The 26,119-nt window shown below is 36.0% G+C and overlaps 1 protein-coding gene across 7 annotated transcripts in view; it reads left to right on the top strand.

The window, feature by feature from the left end:
• The window catches only part of FSTL5 (follistatin like 5), a 407,458-nt gene that overhangs the window by 84,877 nt on the left and 296,462 nt on the right, over positions 1 to 26,119 (top strand). Inside the window, exon 1 of one of the 7 annotated variants that reach the window (XM_072037349.1) lies at positions 2,952 to 3,079. The exons of 4 other annotated variants lie outside the window; for them this stretch is intronic. In XM_072037349.1, the coding sequence (XP_071893450.1) occupies positions 3,078 to 3,079 (2 nt within the window). In that variant the 5' untranslated portion in view covers positions 2,952 to 3,077. Of the gene's footprint in view, positions 1 to 2,951; positions 3,080 to 3,165; positions 3,336 to 26,119 lie in introns of those variants that run through there. 2 more of the 7 variants (XM_013096663.5, XM_005016565.6) reach the window with 2 other exon arrangements.

Here is a 26,119-nt window from a genome sequence, read left to right on the forward strand (position 1 = left end):
ACATTCTTTATATTTATTGCTGTGATCTTCTTACTGTTTGAAATGCAGAAGACAGAACAGATTTTCTGCATTTCTTTCAGCGTATGTGCTTCATTTCTCTTTGTTCTTCTCTCTTGAACAAACTGACATTGCTAAGAGATAGATATAAATGGAGATAATTAGATTTAGCAACAATATCTTAACTACAGGCAGGCATAATAACAACAATTTATTTTTTTTTTCCATCTGCTTACCAGATTCATATCTCTTCCTAACACAAAAACACTTCAGCAAGATGCATTTTCTATGTATTTGATAGCATTTAGTCTCAGGGCATTCACAAAGTACTGTTAAACTTACACAGTAAAGGAACTGCTGATTGTGTTTGAAGATCTGAGCATATATTACAAATATTGGTGGGATAAGAAGCTCATGCAAGAAACCATAAAGCTGTAATAGCGAAGTTGCTATACAGCAGCTCTTTTTTATATATTCTATGTTCATCGCTGAGTTACTCGGAAGTCATAAATGATGCCTGTGCATTGACCCTTAGTGTTAAAGAGCTGCCATGTCCCTGTTGGAAGTCTGGGTGGCTCCTCAGTGCATCCCCAGGCAGGAATGGGGAGGCTGGGGGAGAGGTGGGTGGAAGAGCAGCAGGTTTGGCTCCTGGGATGCTGCTTGAGGACAGAGTACATAGTGTGCTCCTGTGTGTGGCTGGTCGGAGGGGAGAGCAGCCCTGCAAGGCAGTGCTGGGCGAACTTCATTTCCAGGAGTAAAGGTAGCCCAATGAATGCAGGAGCAATAGGGACCTTTGGATGCAGACCTTGGTGACAGTCGTGCCTGTATTTGCTGAGTACCATGAGCTAACAGTCTGCTTTGCATTGGTAATTAGGAATGTTTGCTGGAAAATATATTGTGTATAACATTATTGTTTCTGCAGTCTTTTAAATTTTGCTAAGGACTAGTAACCTAAGTAGATGGAGGCCTTTTCATTTGTTTTTATCAGAAATTGAGTCAGTCCCTTAGTTACGTATTCATATGTGGTGGGGGATTTTTAAATCCGTACGGTTGTGAAACCCAAACAAATAACCTGATTTGGCAGACAGCAGGAGCAAACATTGATTTCTCTTGCTTAGTACATTTGAAAAAATTGAGCGGTGTATTTTAGTACAGTTATAAACTTGCTGGATTCTTATTCATATTTGAAGGGCTAAGATAGATTTTTTCATTATCTATTTCATAAAGACCTTTGCTTAACTATTGATATTTCTAACTGAAAATGCAGAAAAATCTGAGTTTAATTTTGCAGTCCTTATTATCAATTAAATCTTACTGGGAAAGTTAAATACTGATATGAAGTTGCTGAAGTATATATATTTGCACACTGCTCTCACTGTTCTTTGGTATTTCCAAAGACTCAGTTTTGCATGCCTATTTGGCATTCACTCCTGTTACTGCTTTTGAGAGGGCTGTGACTAATACCTAGCTCCAATTTCACTCCTACATGTGCTGTGTAACCCTCTAGCTTTCTTAGTTTGATGGGAGCTGCTCAAGATTCATAGGATCAACATTTCACCTCAAGCTTTGAAGAGAGTAGCTGGAGCAATCTTCTGGTGCAGGATGAGCTGTCCTACAGCAATCTACATCTCAATAATTTCACTAGTATCAATGGTGTTACTTCACTTGGGCCAAACTAGGTTACTGGCCTGAGGTCTTTCTGGTCATCTCTTAATTTAACTAATTTTCAGTTTTCAGCCTGTAAGTAAAGTATATTTATAGCTCGGACCAGATATAGGGAACATGAATGATAATTGATTAGTATGTTCAATGATGACACTATATAAACACTGTATTCCAGCAAAAAGAGGAAAAATTAATTAACATCTAAGTAGTATACAAAGTGGCTTTCAAAAAGGCAATAAAATTTAGTAGTTTTATTTGTCTGTAATTATTATTAGATTTTATGTTTTAACTTTAAATGGTGGCACAAACTGGATGTTTAAAGGGCATGAAAATGATTTATTGTTCTAGACAGAATAATCAGGCTACCAGTAAAGTGAGCCACAGGACACAATCATTATAAATACAGACCCTATTTGGATGCTTGTGAAAAGAAGGCAGCTGAGTGATACACAGGAGAATGCAATTTCAATGGCAATTTGAAAGTAAAAAGTCTTCCTTTCACAGAAAAATGTAGATGTAGTTTTGCTGAAAAACATTCAGTTTTATTTACTGAAAGATTACAGAATTTGCTTCTAATTTACAAGAAGAATGCCAGGATTGAAATATAAATTGTTCTCAAGGGTATTTCAAAAAATATCGGAGCCTTTTGAATAGTTTTCCTTTTTATTTTTAAGCACAATATGTTCTTTTTGCAAGTGAGTCCTACTTCTATGCTAAAAATTCCCATAGAAGAGAGTATCAGAAACACTTCAATATCTTTTGGTACCTTAACAGGTATTAAGGCAATGGGAGTATTACCTACAGAGTACAAAAATAACAGGAAATTGTCCTTTCTTTTTGCATAATGTTTTTCCCAGTACTTCGGAGAGATGTGGTGGTGTTGACGTTCTGTGAAGCTCAGTTGTCCTTGTTCCAGTCAGAGGGCAATGGCTGGGCAATTTTCTGTAAAATTAATTGTCGGGCCTAAAAAGGAAGCGTTGAGCAATGAGCACTGGAAGAGTAACAGCGATGGGAGTAAGGAGGAAAGGGAGGGTATGCTGTCACTGCATAACTTTATATATATACATATACATATATATATATGTATGTATATGTATATATATTTTTTTAATGTTTGCAGCTGAGAAAGGAGAGTTCTTCCAGATGGAAGTGACGCATATTTAAGGAATTCAAATACTGTTGATTTTAGGAAGTATTTCATAGAGACTGATATTTGTCATCAAATGTCTGGTTGATGTTCTTGCGGTTTCAGTAAAATAATTTCCCTCCCCTTTTCCAACCTAGCCTGAGGTTTCATTGCAGAAAGTGTCCCTGAGCTACTGTTTCATGGAACTTGTGTAAAAATCTGCTAAGATAAAGTATTGCAAGTAGTTGTAGAAGAAGGACTTTGAGGAGCAATTTCCAAACAAGGGCAAATGTAAGTCTATTGTAAGTTATTGGGTAATATACATATCTCTTATATTGTTGGAGTCCTTACATAATGTTCAGTTGCTCTCTGGTCTAAAGCAAGCTTTACAGCATTATGCAGAGGTTGGCTGAACCATGAAGAGAAGCTGGAATCTCCAGCCTTGGAGATACTCAAACAAAGCAGAAGGACGATATAGGGCCTGACTAGCAGAGGCTGGGGTAGGAGACCAAGATATGCAGCAAGTACTGCCACTACATCCAAGATGGTAATGCTTTTCATGTTGTTAGGAGACTGATTGATGGTGTATTATTAGACGCTACTGTGCTGTTTGATGCAAATTCTGGCTTGTCTCTGTCATATTTGCTGTGCCTATCTCCCTCCTGAGCACCTGCATACCTTCTGCAGCAGGTCTCAGGACCACCTCCTGCAGTGTCTGCTGTCATCAGGAACAAGTGGTCTTATCCTTATCTGGCTCTGAGAGAGGAGTTGGAGTCAAGAGTGAAGCTGTATTTTCCACAGTATTTCTGAGCCATGGCCTTCAGATCTCCTGTTTCTCTGCAGAGGAGCTTCTAAAGCTCTGGTTATTAGTAGCAGAATAATCCATCCATACAGGGAAGTACAGGAGATATGAACACATGAGGCATTTTCTTCAGTTTCTCAGTTGAGTGAAAAAGATTTTTCTGCTCCATTATTACCATTAACTATAATAGCCTAAAATTCCCAGCATTATACATCTTACCTTTCATTATTTTTTTTTTTTCTAAGACAATTGTTGTTGCTGCTTTTGGATGGCAGAGCCTCATAGCCCTTAGTCGAGGCATTTTCTTTGGACAGAGAGAAAGTGAAAATAAGCTGAAAACATTTTTTCAGCTGTGCAGGAATACATGTGTCTTATTTATTGTGATGATTTGACTGAGCCACATCATTATCTTATATCAAGCATTTGAATATATTTGTGTCTTGCTTAGCAGGGCATGTCACCTTTCTTATTACGAAGGTGAAAGAACTGAAAAATAAAGCCAAATGCTGTAGGTATACAATTACAAGTGTAGGAGTTTGCACTCTGATCTTTGAATGATGTACAAAACTGTGCATTAATATTTCATGAATTATTTTTCTGGTGTAATTTCAAATTTCAAGGCATATTTCAGCTTAATATTGTTTTCACTGAATCCAGTAGAAGGAATGTGATTAGGCTGTGTAAAAAGAATGATCAGAAACAAGTAAGGACACTGCTTAACATCCCTTGTTTTTGCATAAAATTCTACATACAAAGTAAATATAAACTGTAGTCTCCTGGAGGCTGGTTGTTTTTGTTCTTGTTTTGTTTTCTGAAGAGAAAATATCAACAGTGATATTTGCTACTGCCAACCAAAATCATTGTTATTTTCATTATGCTATAAAAGTGCCATCAAGCACAGACATGAAAGTTCAGCTATAAAACACATAATGTTTATCGTATTTAATTAGTAGATCTTTTTTTTTTTTTTAACACTAAAGGTTTCTTGTTTGCTTTTAGTCACCGCTATGGTTAATGCCATCTCATGCAAAGCATATTAGGGTTAAGAGATTTTTTTTTTTTTTTTTTTTTTTTTTTACTATATAGATAATATTCAGTTTGCAGCTATTTAACTTGCTTGTATGCAGTTTTGTGTGGTGAAGCCTCTTGGGTCCACTCTGTATATGTCAGCTTCACTAATAATTACTGGGTACAGAACAATTTATCATCTTGGAAACAGTCTGTGCAGAGCTTCAATCCGACTCTTCCTGCTGCCTGATTTATCTGCTTATCTCAGGCAATGTCTCTGTGTAGATGTGTCTGAAGTATTAGTAGCTTTCAGTGTACATGTAAAATCAAACTAGGGCAGCTGAACATGTCTAGGTTATACATCTGAAATTACTAGTGTCTGAAATCATTTCTGTGCTATCCGAGCTTATGACTAGACAGTCACTAAGCGCTTGTAGCTAGGAGCTCTGCACCTTTCAGATGGGATATGTGAAAGCATGCACTTGAGCCCTCTTGAACACCATGGAATTGAAGTATTCTTTTAAACCAGGCAGTGCATCAAGTATATTCATTGCTGTATTTGGGTGTTAACATATTAACGTTTTTACAGGGCCTGACTCTTGTTTTTATATATTAGATTAATTTGCAGGTGGTGTTTTCAATAAGCATAGTACAAATGTTGGTAAATGCTACTTAAGCTGTCACTGAACTTTAGGAGTTGGTATCTAACAACAAGGAAGTCATTTACTGTCTTGATTTGGCATCTCTTAGCTGTATTAGTTTCTCAGTATCTTCATATATTTCATACAGAAATAGTAATAACACAAGTACAGTATTTTTAAAGCAAGGATTTGCAAGATGTCATGTTCAGCTAAAGTCTAAATAACATAGTTTTTCTAATATCAGAATCTCTGACATGTACACAATACCTGCTGTGAATCAGGATCTCCACAGATGTCCCCCTCTCCTTCCCAATCACACAGGCACACAGTTACTGAATAGTTAGTGTTCAAGGGTGATTTAGGAGTCTTCTGATACTTTAAAAGTTCTGGTATGGGCGCAAAAGGCTTCCTTCTGCCCATGCTCATCTGTTCTGGAAACTAGACTGAGAACAGCACTTTAGGGAAGAAATACTTCAATGAGCTCAGTGCACACTAAAATAGTCTTTCTCCAATCCCCTCTGGAGATGCTGTAAAAGCACTGCCCAGAAATATGTAACGTGATCCCCACTGCAGTTTGTTCAACAGAAAGCACGGGTCTCTGCCTATCAAAGACAAAATGAAATCATCCAAAACTCTAGGCATGCTGAAGCTGTGCTGTTAATTTTACAGACAAAAACTGTAGTGCTGCCTGTCAAATGTCTATATATTTTGTTCTGTGTTAATTAGTGCGTAGCTAAATTCAGTTAAGTATGCAACACGCTGTAATGAGAGGAGTTGAGCTGAGGTATTTGAGATGGTCAACTGACTATGACTCCTGCTTTCTGTGCTGTAGATGGCTTTATGAAAATGCCATGTGGAGAATCGCTATAATGTGCAGTCATCAGGCACAGCAATCAAAGGCAGTCAGGAAAAGAGTTCTTTACTTCTTGCATGCATACTATACAAAGAGAACATATTTATGGATCTTATCTTTTGTTTTCTTGGTTTATATTTAGTGAACAACCCCATGAGGGTGCTCATCAAATATTCTCTGAGGAGAAAAACATACTTGGTGTTTTTGATTCAAAGATCAACTGAGAAATATACATGTATACTCCAAGATCCGTAGAGTATATTTGTGTTTTCAGATAATTATTATAGATATGGATGGCTGCAAAGTTACTGTTCAGGAAATTAGACCCTTTAATGATCCTTTTTTTGTTAAGCATTTATATGAAAGCAGGCAAAAAAAAAAAAAAAAAAAAGGCTCATTTTCTTATAATAAAATTATCTGCTAGGGTATTGTGAAACAAGAAAAACAATGAAAACTGTGTATGCAGTAGCCGTGTTCTCCTGGAATGGAAGAGATAAAATATGCATTTCAAAATATGCAATTTTTTTGTTTAAATTGAATATAGACTGCTTACTGCCTCTAATTGTCTAATTATTCATCTAAATATTAGTTAAATAATGTTCTATGCATAATTCATCTATTGTCCATGATCATTTTATTGCCACAATACTCAACAAATCTAAAGTAAATATTATGCTCAAACTCTTGTTATAGGCAAAATGGAAACATGCCTTTTAAACAAAATCAGAATTTATTATCTTGTTAATTGAAATCTTAACAGCCTAATCAACTCTTATTGGTAGTTCAGACTGAATTATTACAGAAAGAGAAGTGATAATGGAGAATATTATTATAGAAAAAATCACACATAATAAAGTTAGTAATAAATAGTATAGTAAATAAATGTTAAATGTCCATCCCCTGATATTTATTCAATTTCCTGGTGTTCTTCATCTTTCACTGCTGCTGGGGCATGGAGGAAGAAGGGAGGGGGAAATGTGGCAAGTTGTCAGCATCTCTTTGCCTGAAGAAGCTTGATCGAGGCGTTTTTATGTTTGCTAGGACAGCTTTGCAACTGGTTGCTTCTTCATTGGTCTGAAAATAAAACAAAACTAACAAAAAAAAAAAAGGTGCATTTTGCATAATGTTAGACACTTGCTTCTTTTCTGTTACTCCCAAGACCAGTTTGTCCAGAGCCAGGTTTTTGGTTCTTCAACTGACTACTGGTGAGTTTGCAGCCCCACCTAGCTTGTGCCCCATCTTTTGCCATCCCCAGGTACTCCTCTATGTTTTGTCTTGTGCTGCTCCTTCTAGAGGCCTTGTTACCTTCTATATGGTAATTGTGTGTGCACCATACAAAGATATGTCTATGCGAAGCAAGTTAAGAATACCTACCTGGTCACTGACAAATTATTGTTCTAGATAAACCAAGTGACAAGAAAGCTCCAGGTGGGTCAAGACAGGCAAAGCAAATCTGATAGCCCTGAGATCTTCCAAACTCAATACAAAGGCCTACTACTAGTAATGGCAATAATATATTTACAGGACTATAAGGCTACACGTATAGTTAGTTCATCTGTTTTCTGAAAGGACAAATCTGAACGATACTGCTACTGGGCAAATATGTATTTTGGCTACATATTTGAATCTTACTTTAATTGCATGAAGAAAGAAAACATTATTTGTAGTCAATGCAAATATTGACACGAACTGAAGTATGCGTGTTTCTAGTTAGAATAAATTATTAGACTTCCACTCAGTTATGTTAAGAAGGTCCTCTTTACTGTAAAAACATAAAATTCTTTCACATCATTTTTCTGTTGGCAGCAATAGCTAGTGTTTGGGGAAAATACCCTTCACCTATGTATTTGCATAATGTCAAACTGCAGGTAAGTTGATTACATTTTTCAAAATTACAGCATACTTTATGAATTTTATACAATATTTTTGTCAGCAAGGTTTCATCTAGGTGCAATTTGTTTTCTTGTTCTTTTTTAATTAATGAAAAGAATTGTTTTTGAGTTGAAATACTGTCAATCAACTGTAGCTGTTCAAGAGGTGAGGTCTACTATGAAGAAGTATCGTTAAACTGAGTATCCAACATGTTGGCTTTTGTTTACAACACATTTAGATTTTTAAGCCTCTGTAAAGCTATCCCATAGATATAGATTAGCCTGTCCACACTTCTTTGGAGTTTATGAACAAAATTGTCTTACTCTTTTTAGCAGTGCTCTTCATGTAGTTAATATGTTATAAATTGTTGATGTTCATGATGTGACCTTTAAATATAATCAAAAAGATAAAAGCTTAAACTAGGTGTGGTATAATTTCTGTGAAGAGTTGCAATGTTTCTGCTAGCCCAAGTAAGAGCTGCAGAAATATGGATCATTTTTAGAATTATGAAACCTTCCTGGGTGGAAGGAATCCTGGGAGGTCACCACATCCAACCTTCTGCTCAAAGTTAGATCAGATTGCTAAGGTCCTTCTCTAGACAAGTTTTGATATCCCCAAAGATAGTCTCCAAACTTTCTGGACAACCTGTCCGATGACTCTCATTGTAAAGATTTTTTTTTTCTTTTTTCTTGCAACTAGTTGAAGGTTCCCTGGCTGCAATTTCTGCTTGTTGCATCTCTTTTACTGAGTGCTTCTGAAAGAGACCAGATATATCTTTTCTCTAGATCCCTGTTGGTAGGTAGAGACAGAAAATACATACCCCTCTGTAGTGGGTTTACGTGGCAAGGTTTTGGTAGCAGGGGGCCATAGGGGGTGGTTTCTGTGAGAAAGATCTAGAAGCTGCCCCATGTTTGGGAAGGGCCCCATTGTTTTCCAGATCTGAGCCAATAAGCGATGTTGTTTTGCGCCTCTGTGAGAGCATATTTAAGACAGGGAAAAAAAACGCTGTGCCACACAGCAGCTGGGAGAGTAAAGGGAGTGAGGAACGGCACCAAGGTCAGTGTAGAAGGAGGGGGAGAGGTGCTCCAGGCGCCAGAGCAGAAGTCCCCTGCGGCTTGTGGTGAGGACCATGGTGAAGCAGGATGTCCCCCTGCAGCCCATGGAGTACCACGGTGGAGCAAGTGGCCCTGCACCGATGGAGGCTGTCGCCTGTGGAAGACCCCTGCCGGAGCAGATTCCGGGCCGGACCTGTAGCCTGTGGAGAGGAGCCCACGCAGGAGCAGGTGACCTGGCAGGAGCTGCTGCCCGTAGGGGAGCCAGGTTGGAGCAGTTTTCTCCTGAGGGATGGACCCCGTGGTACGGACCCATATCCGGAGCAGTTCTGGAAGAGCTGCTGCCTGTGGGAAGCCCACGCCGGACCAGTTCATCAAGGACTGTATCCCGCGGGAGGGACCCCACAGCACAGGGGACGAGAGTGACCGAGAAGGAGCGGCAGAGAAGAAGCGCTGTAGACTGACCATAGCCCCCATTCCCCCGTTCCCCTGCGCAGCTCGGGGGGAGGAGGTGGAAGAGGGTGGATGGGAGGGGAAGGTGCTTTTGGTTTCTTTTCTTTGTTTCTCACTTCTCTAGCTTGTTAGTAATGAGCAATAAATCTTACTGTCTTCCTATGCTGAGTCTGTTTTGCCCGTTACAATAATTATTATGTGATTTTCTCGTCCTTATCTCAACCCTTGAGCCCTTTTCACATGTTTTCTCCCCCTTCCTCTTTGAGGAGGGGGAGTGAGAGAGCAGCTGTGGTGGAGCTCGGCTGCCCACTCGAGCGGAACCACAACACCCTCTGAACTTCTTGCATCAGACCCAGAGGTCTCAGCCTCTCCTCACACAGGTCTTATAGGGTATGGCAGTGGTGAGGGTTTCCTGTCTCTTACAGCAAAGAAGGGTGAGCTGCTTGAATTCAGTCTATCTAACTGTTAAATGTTACTATTCTGATGCTGCTTTTCAATGGTAGAAATAGATAAGTAAAAAAAGAAAAGGGAAAAAATAGTTGATATTAAGTGGGTTATAAAATTAATTTCAGTACTGCATAATTTCTCTATCCATGTCATAAAACCTGTGACTTTCTCCTTCCTATATGTTATGATGCTTATACCAGTGTTTTTCAGCACCTCTCTAAAGCTGAAGTGTTTACTGACTTAAGATTTTCATCTCATGAAGCAAATTTGTAATTAAACATTATATTACATTGTTTTCAAACAAATATTACAAGAGAAAACAAAGATTCTTAAAAGTGCATATTATTTGATTTTATTGAATTGACTTAAAAACTGGCACAAAAAAAAAAGGAAATAGGGATACAAGAATAAATTAAGCCAATCACTTCATAGGGATTTAAGCCATTATTAAGTGGCTTTCACAATTCTTTCACAGGGTGATCAACTAATGTTTTAAAGTAGATGGGGTTGGAAGGACTTCTTAGCTTTTCTTTTTTTTTTTTTTTTTTTTTTTTTTTTTGCCTGAATTAACAGCTGGGGTGTACCTTTCTGTACCTTTCTTGTTATGACAGTATTATCTTTCCATTTACATAGGAACAGAATTTTGTTTGCTTTGTTTTTCAGAAGACTTTTTTTTTTTTTTTTTATAAACATGAGTTATCTTCCCTCTTGGTCTGTTTTTTGGCTAAGTTAAGCAAGCCAAACTATTTCCTTTAGCCCTCTAGCCCTACTATTCCCCAAACTAGGTTTCATTTATTTACTTCAATTGTAGTCTAAATTCATCTTTCTTGAAAACAAGTGATAATTCAGTCTTCTATATTAGTCTGTATGTGCTGCTGCTTTTTGTGTGTGACCTTAAAACTATGCTTCATCTCCATGCAGGAGCTGTAGTTTCCCTCTTTCTTCCAGGAGCTTATGGTACAAGAATGTCACGTGCTGGTACTATCACATCTCTTTCTATCTTTCTGATATATACATTTTCATTCCATATACATAACTCGAAATTCCTCTCATCTCTTCCTAAAAATGTCCACAGTATTGTTGCCTGTATTTTGTCTTGGCACCAAAGCATTTTTTTGTACTTGCTTTTAATTTTCTGCTAGTATTGCCCTTTAGATTGGCCTTGTGACAGCAGAGCATTCAAGCAGATCTCTGCAGTTCTTCCTGATTATCAGTTCCTCACAAAGGAAGCTAAACTCAAACGCCTATTTGTGACATAGACTTTCTAAAAAAAAAATGTGGAAGCTTATTTTTACATATCTAGTTTTGGAAGATGGCATTTAGGGTTTAATTTGGTTTTAATCTACAAACAGAGATGGAGAGTAAGCAGGGGGTGTGACACTGAGATTTTAATTAGGCACTTGATATGGACCTCATGAAATTTTCTTTCAAAATCAGTTTCAATTGGCTTGAATACGAATATTGTATTGCCTATGACAGATCTTTGGAAACAGGAGAGGATGGGGGAAAGGATTAATATAGCTTGATTGATTAGATACTAAGTAGACAAATACAATATTTGAAAGTATATTGTCAGTATGTATTCAATCAACTAAAAGGAGCAAGAAACCATTATTTTTTTTTTTTGCACAGCTGTTTTCTTTTAATAAAGCAACATAAATATTTCATTTGTTTGTGACAGCCTTTTAATTCATGTTTCACTTCTAGTCTTATACTTCACAGTCTGGCTTTACAAAGCCTTCCTTTACTTATACTAGTTACGATTTTATGCAAAATATGAGTATTATCAATGTAGTAAAGAAAGCTGAGGATAGCTTTTAAATTTTCAGATGATAATAAAGAAAACTTTAGAGATTCAAAGCTGGAAATTGAGTACTTTAGGAAATTATATAGAAGCTTGCTGAGCAATCAAATTGGTGTGAGAAGGAAAAGACGGGAAATTTGTCACTGACTAGGGGTTATATACTAAATGAAAAATAAAGGCAACATGGCCTTGCATTTAAGTTTCCTTCAAGGAAAAAGTGTAGATCTTCATGTTCTCTGAACAGAGCAAAGTCATCCATCACTTTCAAAAGCAAAACACAATTGATGTGGTTTGCTATATTTGATTAGAAACCATCAGGCATGTGCACAAAGAAGTAGGTAGCGAGGTAAGCAACACCAGATTTACAAAGGGAAAATTAGTCCAATTTATTTCAAAATGAATTATTCTGCAACAGAAATGCCTCTGAGTTAAAAACCAATATAATCTAATGATATTTTCTATACTAATCTGTTATGAGTCTTATTTAAAAAAAAAAAAAGTTTTATTATGAATAATTGCCATTGATTACTTTCCTTAGGTAATTTTCTGTCTTTTCCTTTAGGTGGCTTTGTTAGGTGGTTTTTGTTTGGTTGAAGGTTTAAAATACAACTGCTTATTTCTTTATGAAAGCTATACCATTGAATATTTTGACTGGAAAGTTATGGCATATATCTTTTGCAAAGCTTAACCTTCATACTAATTCAGAGTGCAGAATAAACATGTTTTCCACTAGGCAGAATAAAATACATATGCATGTTCACGCATATATGCACACACATACAAACAATTTAGGGCATCTGTGCACAGAAGTACATGATGCAAGTAGTCTCTGTAGCCAAGGATACACTCTCCACTATCACCTTTTTTATGTACATAAGTCTATGGATGTTTATTTTGCATTGAGTCAGAGTCATACTTTGAGTTTATAAAGTGTTATACTCTTCAAATTAAGTCAAAGGAAGAACAACATCTGAAGTAGTTAGTGTGGCATTGACCCGTGATTTTTTATTTATTTATTTTTTACTAGTGTGTGTTAGGGTAATTTATTTTTGGCCTTTTAAATGAGCCAAAAAGACACCCTTCTCGTTGAGTGTGCGATTATCTTTGCTTGTTTTTAATAATACACCCTTAAGGTATAGCATGGCATGAGTAAGTGAAGGTGTTAAAAGGGGAAAGGACATGGAGATGAAAACAGGGAGCTATCCTGGATAATAGGATTCTAAGTAGGCATTGGCTTTAATAAACTGCGTTATCATGTTGTGCTGTTCCTTGGAAGAAAGCAGTTGGTTTGATTGAGAAATACATTATGAAAGCAATTAAAATAAATAAATAAATAAATATTACAATAGCAAATACTCGGACATTCAAGGGATAAGGGAGGTAGAAGAGGTGGTAGGGTTTTCTGTTTCACATTAGTTCTGATTTTCTCTGTCTCTTTTCTGTTCTTGGACTTACTCTTAAACTCAATCTAACGCTCTCACCCATATGCTAAAATCAGAGCACTACACAAATGAGAAATGTCACTAAGCCAAAAACTTGACTTTTTATTACAAATAAGAAAAGCACATGTAAGTTTTTGGTTTGTGTTTCTTTTTAGTTCCCAATGGAATAAATAAACAGGCTTTATCCTTGATTGGCTTCTATATCATTTACATATTGTTTAGTAAAATGCTCTTCAAGTAAAAGGAAAAACACTGGGTAATCTTAAAAGGACCAAGATTAAGGCTTTAGGCACTGATTCAAATTCATTTTATTCTCTTGACAAAAACTGTGAAGAGCATGGAAAAGCATAAAATACCTTTTTTCTTAGACAAACAAAAACTAAATCCAGTAGTGAAACTGGAGATGATACAAAGTTGAAGTGCTTTGAGAGACTTAAGTCTTGCATTTTGTTAGGTCAGAGTGTGCCGTAATAGCCAGTGCTCTTGTCAAGCCCATACTGGCACAGTTTGTTATTGTGCATGGAGTTGTGAAGAAAAATAGGAGACAAGGAGTAAGTAAAGAAGTAAAATGAAGTGCTCAGGATGTTACAAAAGGTGACTGGGAGGTGATGGGATGGCAACCTCAATTATGGATTACGTGCACCGCGGCCAAGGCTTCTCTACGGATAGCTACAGGGAGAGGCAGCCAGTGCCTGAGTGGATGTCCCATGGCAGTTTCTAGGTTATTCTGTCTCACCTGTGTGCACACAGGCAGCCCTGTGGGTACCCACAGTCCCCACTATCCCTGATGGCAGAAGTCAGAAGTTTGGGGTTGCCTTTGCACAGCACAAGCACAGTAGCTAGATTGCAAGTACTACTGTGGGATGGCTTTCATGAGTGCAGTGTGTCACGCAACTGTTTAATTTCCAGTAAATATCATTTGTATCTCTGATGTACTCAAGTTAAATACCATCAATTTAGGCAAAGACTACATTCTAGTGTCATCTCTACCCCTGGAGGTTAAAAAGGGTCAGAAGAACATCTAATTCAACAGGGATTTATAGAACAGTCAATAAACTAGCTTCTATAAATGTCGAAATTAGAATTCATCTTGCATTATATACTAATGTTTGTCTCCAAATACAATGACAGTTCTTTTGAAGGATGATTAATAGGATCTGAACAACAATACTAAATTTGTCATCAAGAAAGAAATAAGAATAACAAATGAGTATTACAGCATTCTAACATGAAAAAAATTACATTTAATTGAGATTTTGTTAATCTTGATACAGACCAGCGTAAGGAGATGTATGTATATATATATATATATACACATACGCATACACACACAATACATACACCCTTGTATAAAACAATAGTAAGAAACATTATTTGTGCAAAAAGTTTTCTGATCTCCATGCTGCTTTTGTAGAGAGGTTTTTTAATTCTAAATTTTTATTTATTTATTTTCAATAATTCATATAATGGTTTTGGCAATAGTCTTTAAAACGGCAACAATAATGAATCAGGAGTATGCTCAGGGACTTTTAGTATCAGCAGAAGCTTTTGAGGTCCCTAGAAATGCTTTCAACTGTTTTAACGATGATAATGTATAATCTTTATTGCATACAGAAGCTTGAAAACAAGAACTGCACTGAACCATGGCGGGCTGTCTTTTTATTTTGGGTTTGTTTATCTTAATTGAATGCTAAAAGTCTTGCAGGACTCCATAGCTCAAGTATTGATTAAAAAATGTAGGTGTTGGAAAATCAGTGGTAAAAATCTAGAGATGTAGCTGGCTATGCTAATCAGCTTGCCTTTTATTTTTCTCTCTCATTTTGTAATAATCTATATTGAATGGAATATAGTATTTTCTTGCTCTCATGAAGAAATACTAAACATACAAGGATAGCTACTGTGAGAACCTTTGTCACAGTTGTGGTTGTGTGTGTGTGTGTGTGTGTGAGGTGGAAAGCTAAGAGCTATGGGTATTTCTCTACCACAGAGAAAACTTTGAGCTATAATGTCAACAGTGCTATTAAAGCTAGTGTTGCTATTAATTAGAGGTAGTATCCTGTTTATGCTGCAGTACTGGATGTGAAAGTAATATTGGTATACACATTGCCGATCTACATGTAAATACATATGCATAAAATTAGCTAACTCAGGCTTGACTCAATCCAGTCATCAAATTTTTGGTTCAAAACAATACCTCAAATACATCAGTCATGGAGAGATTAGTGCAGGTTATGAAACTAAATAAACCTTATTTTTTTTCAGATTGGTGTAAGAGATTACTGTAGCAGCTCCCAATTTGTGGAGGAAAAAATATAAGCAAAATGTTTATAATCTGATTTTACAGACTAGACATAAGACATGAATGGAGTTAATGGATATAGGTATGGAATAGGACAACATCGTATTTCTAGTCAGTACTTTTTCCAGTTTCAACCTGTTGCTTTTAAATCCTCCTTCAGTTTTAACGTGTCTTTAGTAAGTAGCTCCTGTATACTGTAGCTTTATACAGTGCTGTTTGGTTTGTTGAATAAACTCAGTTTATTCCTACAGTTAATAAACATGTATTTATTACTGGAGCTGTACTCTGCTGTTAAATTTCTTTTTATGTCATTTTTACATTTTAGAAGTCATACTATTTCCTCTCTTCGTGATATATAATTACCCTTATACCCATCTTTTTCTTTAGGTAGGAGCTCAACTTATGAATTTATCTCCCCAGTTTAAACATGGTTTACTGCTTTTTCTAATTTTCTCTGTATTTTTTTTTCCCCCTTGTATCATAGTTTAGTTTCTTTAGCATGCATGTGCCTACTTGAACAACAGTCCATAGCTCAGAAAAGAAGGTTAAAGGGGATCCAGATTCAGACTGGAAATTTGGATATGTTAGAACTAAAGCAGAAGTTGCTTACAGTGCTGATACAGAAAGACTTTGCAAGGACTAATCTTTTGGCAGAAGTCATATGATGGTCCATAACCTTCAAAGCTTTTTCCTAATGCTGTCAATACTTTTGGCACAGTGTATAAAGATACTCTTAAGAAATGCTATGGTTTTGAGGTGAAGAGTCTGGGGGAAGAGACTGCAGCTTGCAAGCAGTTGTGGGTTTGCAAGGGAAAGCACAGGGAGGTGAGGAAAGTTTTCTGCTGAGCCCTGTGTCCCAAAACTTCATTCTCCATGGAGGATCATGTGTATCATGTGAGTGTCATCAATTAAAAACCTCTACGATGTAATTTATTTCAAGCTTACGGTGTCTACATTTTAACTGTGTGGCAGAGGAAGTAGTAAAACAATGTTCAGTTTTTCTTTTTCTAGCTCATAAGTAATATATAAGATCAGATGAAAGAAACAGCGCATGTTTTCAGGTATCCAAATAGCACAGTTTTCATTATTCAAAGCTGTCTGAAGGCTGAAAAATGCTAACCTAATCATAGTTTTTATCATCATTTATGAGCACAAGTAGTATGGAAGCAAAGCAAAGAGAAACAAAGATGGTCTTTGGGGATCTAAAAGTCGTGATGGAAAACGGAAACATGATGCTAGGGAGTGGTACACTTTAGTCTGATGAATAACATAGATTTGAAAACTCTGTGCCTCCTGTAGCATCAATGTTGTTTTGTGGTCAACAGCCATCAGCAAAATGAAGAAAAACGAAAGAACAACCTCAGCATAGGTATTCAAGGAATATCAAGTGTATGTTTCAGAAGTAACAGACAAAAGATTGACAGAAAACTGCCAGAACAAACCCTTTTGGTACAAACACATAGAATCTCATTTTATTTATCTTACTTCTTTATAGATGCAGGGCAAGATTAGGGGGAAAAAAATCCATTAAAAGAATTCTAAACTATATCTTTTAAATTAGAATGCCTTTGTGTCATAAGAAGGGCAAAGCAAGGCACAGAATGGGTGAAATCCTGTTCTCTTGAATATATGGGATTTATGTCCTCTGAATTTGAGAGAATTATGAATTCATAGTCTCCCAGATAGACTGCACAATAATCTTGCCTAGATAAGAGGATTTTAGATAAAAATCCTTGCTGATGCTACCAAAGCTTTTGCTGTACAGATGGGAACCCCTGAATCATCTGACCATTATTCTCCCTTGCACAGGATTTAATAAGATTGAAGGGAGTTTAAAAATATGGGATAAGAATAAGAGGCGTGTAACTGTTTTGGTAAGAAGAGCTTAAAAAAGAGGGAAGGTTTACAGAGGCACTTGAAACAGTTACTGGTAAGTATTCTCATAGAATAAGAAATTATGGATCCATCTGAAAGTTTAAGATTAAGGTAAATTTAGTAAAAAATGCATTGTGTTCGTACAATACCTACAACAAGCTACAATGCATACAATTGAAATGTCCACAGTATGGTAATTCTACATCTATTAGTTTATCAGATTAAAACATGATTAAGCATTTCTATGAGTAAGAAAAACAGTAAAAGCAAACAAACAAAAAAATAAACCTACAGGTGTCAAGGTGCTATGCTAGGCATGGATTTGGAGGAAAAAAAAACAAACAACTTTTACACGGCTTTTTTGATTTAATGATTTCCCTGGCATGAGACATCAAATGCTCTGAACAGGATCAGGAAAATGAATGGTGTTGGTTGAAGCTGGGAGACTGCAAACCTGATCTTCATGTTATCTGATGAAAGCTTGCATGTATTATCTCTAAAAATAATTTGCTTAAGGTCGTTTAAACATTAGCAAATTTAGAGCAAGTTATGTAATCTACAGATTAAAAGTGTTCTCATGCAAAATTAAACTGTTCGTCTTCTTTCTCAAATTAGTTCCCCAGGTAGCTGTACTAGAAATGAGAAAGATACAAAAAAGTATTACTCTTAAATCAGCTTGACACCAGTAAAAGTTCATATTTCATAAAGAAGAATTGATAATCAAAGTCTAGGGCTGCCCACAGCTGAAAGACAAACTCCCATCTTTCTCCTCTGTTTGGGTTGTAAAGCAACTGTTTCTTACATAATCGAGATAGGTAAATTCAGTAAATTGCATTATCATCTTAGGAAGTATTGATAGTCTACTCTATATAACCAGGTGTATTGACCTCCTTAATACTCTGCTTCTTTGAGATAGACTTCTGCTGCCCTTCTGAGGCCTTTGCTTTGTCAGTGTTGTTACTACAGGGACTAACGTGAGGATGAAAAGATTCTGTTTTCCTTTAATATGGTCTCAGGGCGATATACTAATGAGGAAACAAATAGAGCTTAGATCATATTGACAATACCTCAGGTAGCTTAACTAGAAAACAGTGGATGAGCAAACAAGAGGTACACAGCTTGGAATAGTTAGAACTGGTGCATGTGATGCACTGATGACATGTAATTCCTCTGCTTGCTGTGGCGCGAACTTGCTCACCACGGAACGGAATGTGGTGTTCAGATGTTTTCATAGTTTTTTGTTTGTTTGTTTGTTTTTTTGGGGGGGAGTGAGGGGAAGGGGTTGCTGTTTTTTCCCCATCTAAAATGAATACCAATATATTTGGCACCTAAGTATTTGGTGGTTCTTTGATATCTGCTAGACATACTTTAGAAAACATATGTTGTTGAAGAATATGAGTGGGATAGAGTGTAGAACTGTTATCATATGTTTCTGTAAAATGCTGTTTAGGAGTTTCCACAAGTATGTTGTTCTCAGTTCAGATTCAAACCTCCTTAAAACTATGTGGACATCTCTGTAGGAGTTGCATAATTGGTGAAATAGAACTGTGTGCTAAACCATCACTACCAAAAGTAACAACTGGCAGGTCAGTTTGAGTGCTGCCTTATATTTCTCTCCTACAATTTTTGACACTGACTGTAAAATGTGTTTTTGTGATGTTCATGTTTTTTTATACCTCCTTAGGGATCCTAGGGATTATTCTGTTATTTATTTATTTATTTATTTGTAATTAACTTTAGTAATATTGACTTTATCTGAATTCTTGTTGGATAAGTAAATATATATTTAGACACGGTTTCTTCAGTGTGGTTTACTGGCCTTACTGGATATATTCTAATTGTTTTCAAGAAATCAGGAATTCTGCCTTAAATATTCCACTTGCTAATGTTCCTCTAAGAATGTTCACCATCCTTCTGAATATGTGTTTAAAGGAGTGTTCCCATAAACTCGTTTCTTAGAAGAGAAAGTGGAGGAAACCTCTGGGATCCTGATGAAACCCTAAGGGACGACAACTTGTATAGCTAGACAGGGGGATGCTGTCTTGATAGCAGCCTTAAAGCTTGTGGAGAGGAATAAGATGTTCATTACTTAACAAAACTCAAAAGGACACTGATATTAGATCCTTTTTAAAAGGGTTCAAGAACTTGTGAACTGAGGAGGTGAAAGCAGGGCAGATATAACTTTGAGATTTATATTGAAATTATATATATATAAAAAAAAAAAGGCTAGTTAGTAGAATAAAGACTACACACCTAAGGGAAGTGTACCAGTGATTGCTCTTAAGTATTCTGAAAATGCATTACTTTCAATATTTGTGAGTTAATTAAAATTATTTAATGATTGTTAGCAAGAGACAATCATAGTCAATACTGTACTTTAGAGCACTGCTTTAACGTTGGGAGATGAATAGATTGAAAACTTCCTTAATTTTTCAGTTAGCCACAGCTCACAAAATCAGAAGAATTAATCATGTAAGGAAAGAATATGTGATTAGATGATTCGCTTGAAGTACATGTCGAGTTCTAAAAAGGAAAGAACTTCAGTTTTTCATCTGGAATGAAAAGGATTGGGTTGGGATAGGGGGATTAAATTTGAAACACCCACATCTCTCAGGAGAGTACTTTCTCTTCCAAAATTTCTAATCTGAATTGTTCAGTGGCATACTACATAAGATGGTTTTATGCACGCTGCTCACATTCTGAGTCATGTAAACATGTGAGGAAGGGAGGAAAACAATGTAGAGTGAATATTCAGTGTTCTACAGATTGCTCTACAGGTTGTTTTTTTTAATACCACAGGTTACACTTCTACATTTACTATGCAGGGCACTGCATATGCGAGATATATTACAGCACACCAAATACTTTCTTCACTATTTCATGTTTGATAAAAAAAAAAAAAAATGCACAAAAGATAACAGAAAACTCAATTTTGAAACAAAAAGCACAGCTGCAAATGCCAGCATGAAATTTTGAGCTATATGAAGCATGACAAAATAGAGTATGATAAGGTGTTCCAAAATATAGCAAAACATTCATATTGAGAATTTTCTAATTATTTTACAGTTCTCTAATCAAAACAAACACTACTGGAAGAGCTCAAGTAGAACGGGGATGATTATTCTTTAAGTCTTGATGCTTAAAATTAGGTATCTAAACCTTCAGTAAGATTCTGAGGTTACTGGAAGCTACCTGTTGTTTTCATTAACATAATGCTAAAATACAAATTGAGATGCTGAGAGTTGGATTCCTACAAATCAAAACATTTGTCTCCTTGCTTTAGAATCCCTTAGAAGCAACAACACAAGAACATCCTCCACTATAAGCTAAATTAAAATCTTTGTCCTACACTTAAGATCACTAGTAATTGTTCTTCCTAGGGGATTTGGAGGACTATATCAGATTATATCAGGAATATAAGATATTGATGTTTCATAACTGCAGGTATTTGGTTGATGCAGAAGTATGTGTAGATTGGAGCAGACCAAACATCTTGAGGCAAGTGCAGTAGTGTAAGACCATACACACTGCTGTAGTATGTGAGAGACCAAATGTTGATTAGTGTGCAGGCATGCAATCATATAAAGTGCAGTGGTAATGTGATTAGCAAATTTAACTTTTGCACAGAGCCTTGCAGTAGTGTCTGTGTAGTATACTACAGAAACTGGAAGAATAGCCTTAATCAGATCTTCATGTAATATAATCAAGAGTTTCTCTCTGTGTGTTGGTACAGAATGGTAACGAGCTGTTCTTGCTGTAGTATTGAGTGGAATTTTTTAAAAGTCAGCAGCTGGATGTATTTGACTAAAATATAAGCCAACTGCAAAGTAAATATCAGTTCCAAGTTAGGAACATTTTTATTAACACAAAGGTAGCTAACAATGGCTCAGACTATTTCCACTAAGAAGTAGCTACCATTCCAAGAATGGCTTTCTTAGTGTGCAAGTTAGTGCATCTAGATTCTCCTCCTAACTGTCACCAAATTCCTGGGTGACTTTGGGAAAACAATTTCATTTCTTGGTCTGTGGGCTTGTTCTCCTTTCTAAAGAAGCAGGACAGCCAAAATCGGAGATGGAATTTTATTTTGTGAAAATAATTGTTAACACAGTATGAGATAACAATACCTTTCTCATGAAATAAAATGGCAGGGATCAAACCCTCCTACTAACAGGCATCTCTTTTGTCTAGCGGAAACCTGACTTACAGAGAGAACTTTGCTTTCTCTTATCTTAGGCAGCTGCTCTAATAGCTATACTTGAGACTGTCTTTCTCTGATTGTCCAGGCCAGCTCTACTAATTAACCTTATCCATTTCACGGTAGCTGTGATGCTTGAACAATTTGTGTGATGTTTTCCAGAACTAAAATATCTTTAAGTGGTATCTGTAAGTGATTTAGTATCTATAATTCTCTGTAAGTGAATTACTAATTCATGTTTTTCTACATGACTTTGAAAATAGAAATCATGGTAGTAAGTATAGTAACCAAACAGATAGTGGCTAATAGTCACTTTGGCTCTAATGGGTGCATGTGGAAGAAACAAAACAAAACAAGCACCAACAGGAGGATGTTTTAGTGTGGGTTTTAAGCAACATTTTTACCTGATTAATGTCTTATGAGAAATCAGCAGCATAGATTCCAGTGACATCAAAGTCACAAGACCCAAGATTTTATCTGAAGTTGTCTTGTGCATGACGATTTTACTACCTACTGTAAGCTTAACACATTATGCAACAGAATATAAACAATGTATGGAACAATATCAGTTGAAGTTTTCAAGGTTTCTTAGGAATTGAGTTTGAATAGTTTTAAGTTTGTCAGCTCTCACTTGACTGGCTAATACTGTGGAAATATGCAAGCAAATAATAGCAATTACACATGAACCACAGAGCTAAGTCTTTTTACAGATTCCCATTTATTCTTCGTACTGGTATAAAACTGAATATGACAAACTGCATGTATGATGTGGATTGAATTATGATGCCTTCTTGACTACTTAAAGAGAGAAAAACTGGGAAGCAAGTTAATATTTGCAGGCAGTGAAACAGCATAAAACATTTAGAGACAAAGTATTAGTCATACTTACATAGATTATTATTATTATTTGCTCAAAAGAACCACGTGAATTTTCTTACTAGAGTTCTGAGATAAACTAGTAGATAATCCAACTGCAAAAGCTGAGGCATCAAGTTAGCTGGAAGATAACGGTGGGATGACCTGAATTTGGAATCCCTGTTTCTATGAGAAGCTCATTGTGTTATTACTGTTGATGATGACATTATTTTAATTTGTTTTCAAATTGGAACAAAATGCTGATTTCCTGTGCAAAGTTATCTATTTGGGGATTTCAAAGTATAACATCTATTAAAAAAGATCATTTTGATTCAATTATATTTAAGAAGCTGACATAAGAACAAAATAACTGCTAAAATAAATTTAGTGGCTTTAAACCAGTATTTCTAAGACTTATGTGAAATATTTAAGAAATTACTAGAAAAGCTTTTACTAGTGTATTAAAACTTTCTAGTTGTCAAAATTAACACTTTGGTGCTAGTAAAGCAATGCTCTCTAAAGTGAAAGGTACTTTGACAGAAATATTTTGGCTCTTTCAAAATTGGCCTGGTTGCTGTAGTGGTAAAAAAAAAAATAACTTCAAAAAAAGTTTCAATTAACAGTCTAGAAAACTTGCAAAGCTCCATGCTTCTCTAAACAGATTACTAGAGGGAAGGAAATACTGAGAGCATTGGAAAGAATTACGATATTGCTTATCTAAGTGGAAAAATCAGATTATGCATAATTTAATGGGTTTCATACTAATTAGGAAAATACACCTTTAAGTCCTGTTTTTGGAACATACTCTGTGAGAAATTCAAATTTCACTGAAGTGATTTCCTCAGTAGGGACAGACCTCGTTATGAGTCATAGTAGAAAGATTACCTGTGATTTACCACTTGTGTATCTGTGTGTACAAGCCATGTGCATGACTTCAAATTTTGCTCGTGTCCCTGGTGATCTTTCTCATGATATTCTAATTCTGACTTGAGATTCAACTCCTAGACCAACCTTAAATAGTCAGTTGGATTTGCCTGTCCTGCAAGAATTCTTGAAGTATCACTTTGAGATAACAAATATAAGAAACTCTCTTACCTAAAACTCAGTAAGCTGAGTTAACACAGGTCTGCTGCTTTGGTAGACAGACCAGGGGAAAACAAGAAAGCAATATGTATGGTTCTAAACTCCTCTATTTCTTGCTTATTTTCACCAGTTCCTATGTTACCCCTCCCATATTCAGTGTTGCAGTTTAAAGCTGCCTTTGAAGTTACTTTGACTGTTGTGATTCTCCAGGATGTCCTTTAAAATACTCTGCAACTATGAGAGGTATTGCAGAACACAAATAATTTTAAGGCTGCCTTGAGAACTACTTTATAGCAAGTTATCATTTTAGATTCATTTCTCTTCTCGGCTTGCATGTCGCCTAAATAAATAAATAAATCAGGTTTTAAACATATAACAAACACAGTGAGAAAAATAGATGAGCATTCAAAATAATGCAGGTGTTTTCTTCATCTTTTGTAACTGTTTCATTACTAAATTGAGTTCTTTTATTCTACTATTTCATTTTTAAATTAGGTACTTGCATAGGAAGCTTAGTAAATAAACATTTTGTAGGTAAGCATGGAACAATGTTTAGCTTGCTAACAAATATTGCTGTCAAGAAATGCTCATAACCTGAGTTTCAAAACAAACAATGGAACAAAAGCTGTAAGATGGAATCAGTTGGAAGAATCAATCACAGCTTGGATTGGTAGGAATTTGACTTAATTCTTTCAAAGACAGCACATGAAAAGAATCAATATAAACTGAAGAATGTCTTATGATGGTTTTCCTAATACTACACAAAAACATGTCTGTATTAGTTGACCTGCAGTCAGTATACTCTCTTCAGACTGATTATTGGTATGTTAAGAATAACTGTTGAGTGTATAACTATATGGTGTGTAAGGGCAAGCTGTATTGTGCCCTTATATTGGATTTAATTGCAATCAATTAAGTGTTTCAAATGGGTAACAAATGAGGGATTTGAAAGCAAGACTTGAAGGCTAGGATAGAATTTTGAGCAGGTTAACCATGTCTTGAGGTGAGGTTTACTGAAAACTCATTGCTTATAGATTTGAAAGGGCACCTCTACATCCTGGCATAAAGGGTTAATCTTAGATGAAAGTGCATTTGACAAATACCTTGCAGATTTGGACAGAAATAAGATCAATGCACTCTAATAGGTCTAAATGATCTAAATGATTTGGCTACTCTGTTTATATGATAACATGCTGTCCATTTCCGGAGGATTCAATTTGCAACGACCGTATTGTTTCATACATAGTCAAATGTATAAAACGTATGTTTCATGCACAGTCAAACCACTGTACTGGTTGCATACTTTGTTAAGTGGATTCATGGATAGTGAATAAAAGTGCTTGCTATAATGCAGCTTTAATGTTGGAAAACAGATAGAAGTTATACATGTATTATTTTCATGTTAATATGGACCTTTTCTGTACTACTTGCTTAAATCTGCTTTTTCTAACCTGCTGATGGGATGTATTCATAGCACAATGATTTTGCTTTTGCATATTTTTGTTTAAATGTAGTTGGTGGAGACTACTGACTGTAATTGTATCACTGAATTTGCAAACAATTTAGACAAAAGCCCTTAGCAGAGTTTAATACTGTATTTTATTTTAGAACTGCATTTCAAAGATGCTTATGCTAAATAAAACTGCACTAGTGATAGGCTGTATCATATCTTTCCTTGTTTTTTATGACTAGACTGACACGTGTACCTGAGCTAGTATTAAACAAGACACTGAAGCATCTCCACCTTGCATGGATGGGGTTAGCAACCACAGCTGGGATAGATAAAAAAAAAATAAAAAATTCCCACTTACTGATTTTATGTTATAGCCACAGAGGCTTAGATGACAATATGGTCCCATGTGAAAAGAGAACATAATTTTGCTGTGGTTTTGTGGTTGGCCTAAACAATTTTCTCAATTGGCCTTTGGCACCTAACAGAAGTTTGAGTGTTACGTGACTTTATTTTGAAGGGCTTTGGGTAGTTATCCATTATCCAGTAATACTCTTGCTGATACCACCGTAAGCTCTGTTATGTTTGGTTAGGTCTTGAAGTACTGAATAGTTCTGGAGTGCGTTTGAACAAGTACCGTCCTGTGGATTTTTTCTTTCTTTTGTTGTTGTAGCAGTGTCTAATAAAACTGAACAAATATATTACATGAATAACTCATTAATTATGCCATTCTGGTATTTGCCAAATATTCGTTCTCAAACATATTCATTACTCGATCTTATGTGGGAATTTCATCTGTAGGCAATTTTTAAAAGATGATTATGAAGATTACCAATTTGCACTGGTTTATTCTGTTTGCTAATATAAACTGTAGACATTCTAGCATGTGATTTGTAAAATTGCTGCTATTTTAAAATAGGCAAATGCTGAACTGAGTTTTCTTAGTCCTACAATCCACAGTAAGAGTTTTCATTTACAGTTTGCTATCTAGTCTAACAAAATCTTCCTTCTGTACTTTCCAGAAAAGACAGGTAAAAAACATGGAGACCTTACCACAACATTCCTTTACCACAGGTTCTTAACTGTACTACCTGTTCTCCCTCTCTAGCCCGTCCACTTGTTCCAGCAACATCATTCTGTTCAGCATCTGTATCTCTCCCTGCTTCTCATCTGCTATATCATATTCTTCAACTTTTTCTT

Source organism: Anas platyrhynchos, chromosome 4 (genome assembly GCF_047663525.1).
Source record: "Anas platyrhynchos isolate ZD024472 breed Pekin duck chromosome 4, IASCAAS_PekinDuck_T2T, whole genome shotgun sequence".
In the NCBI taxonomy this organism is placed as follows: domain Eukaryota; kingdom Metazoa; phylum Chordata; class Aves; order Anseriformes; family Anatidae; genus Anas; species Anas platyrhynchos.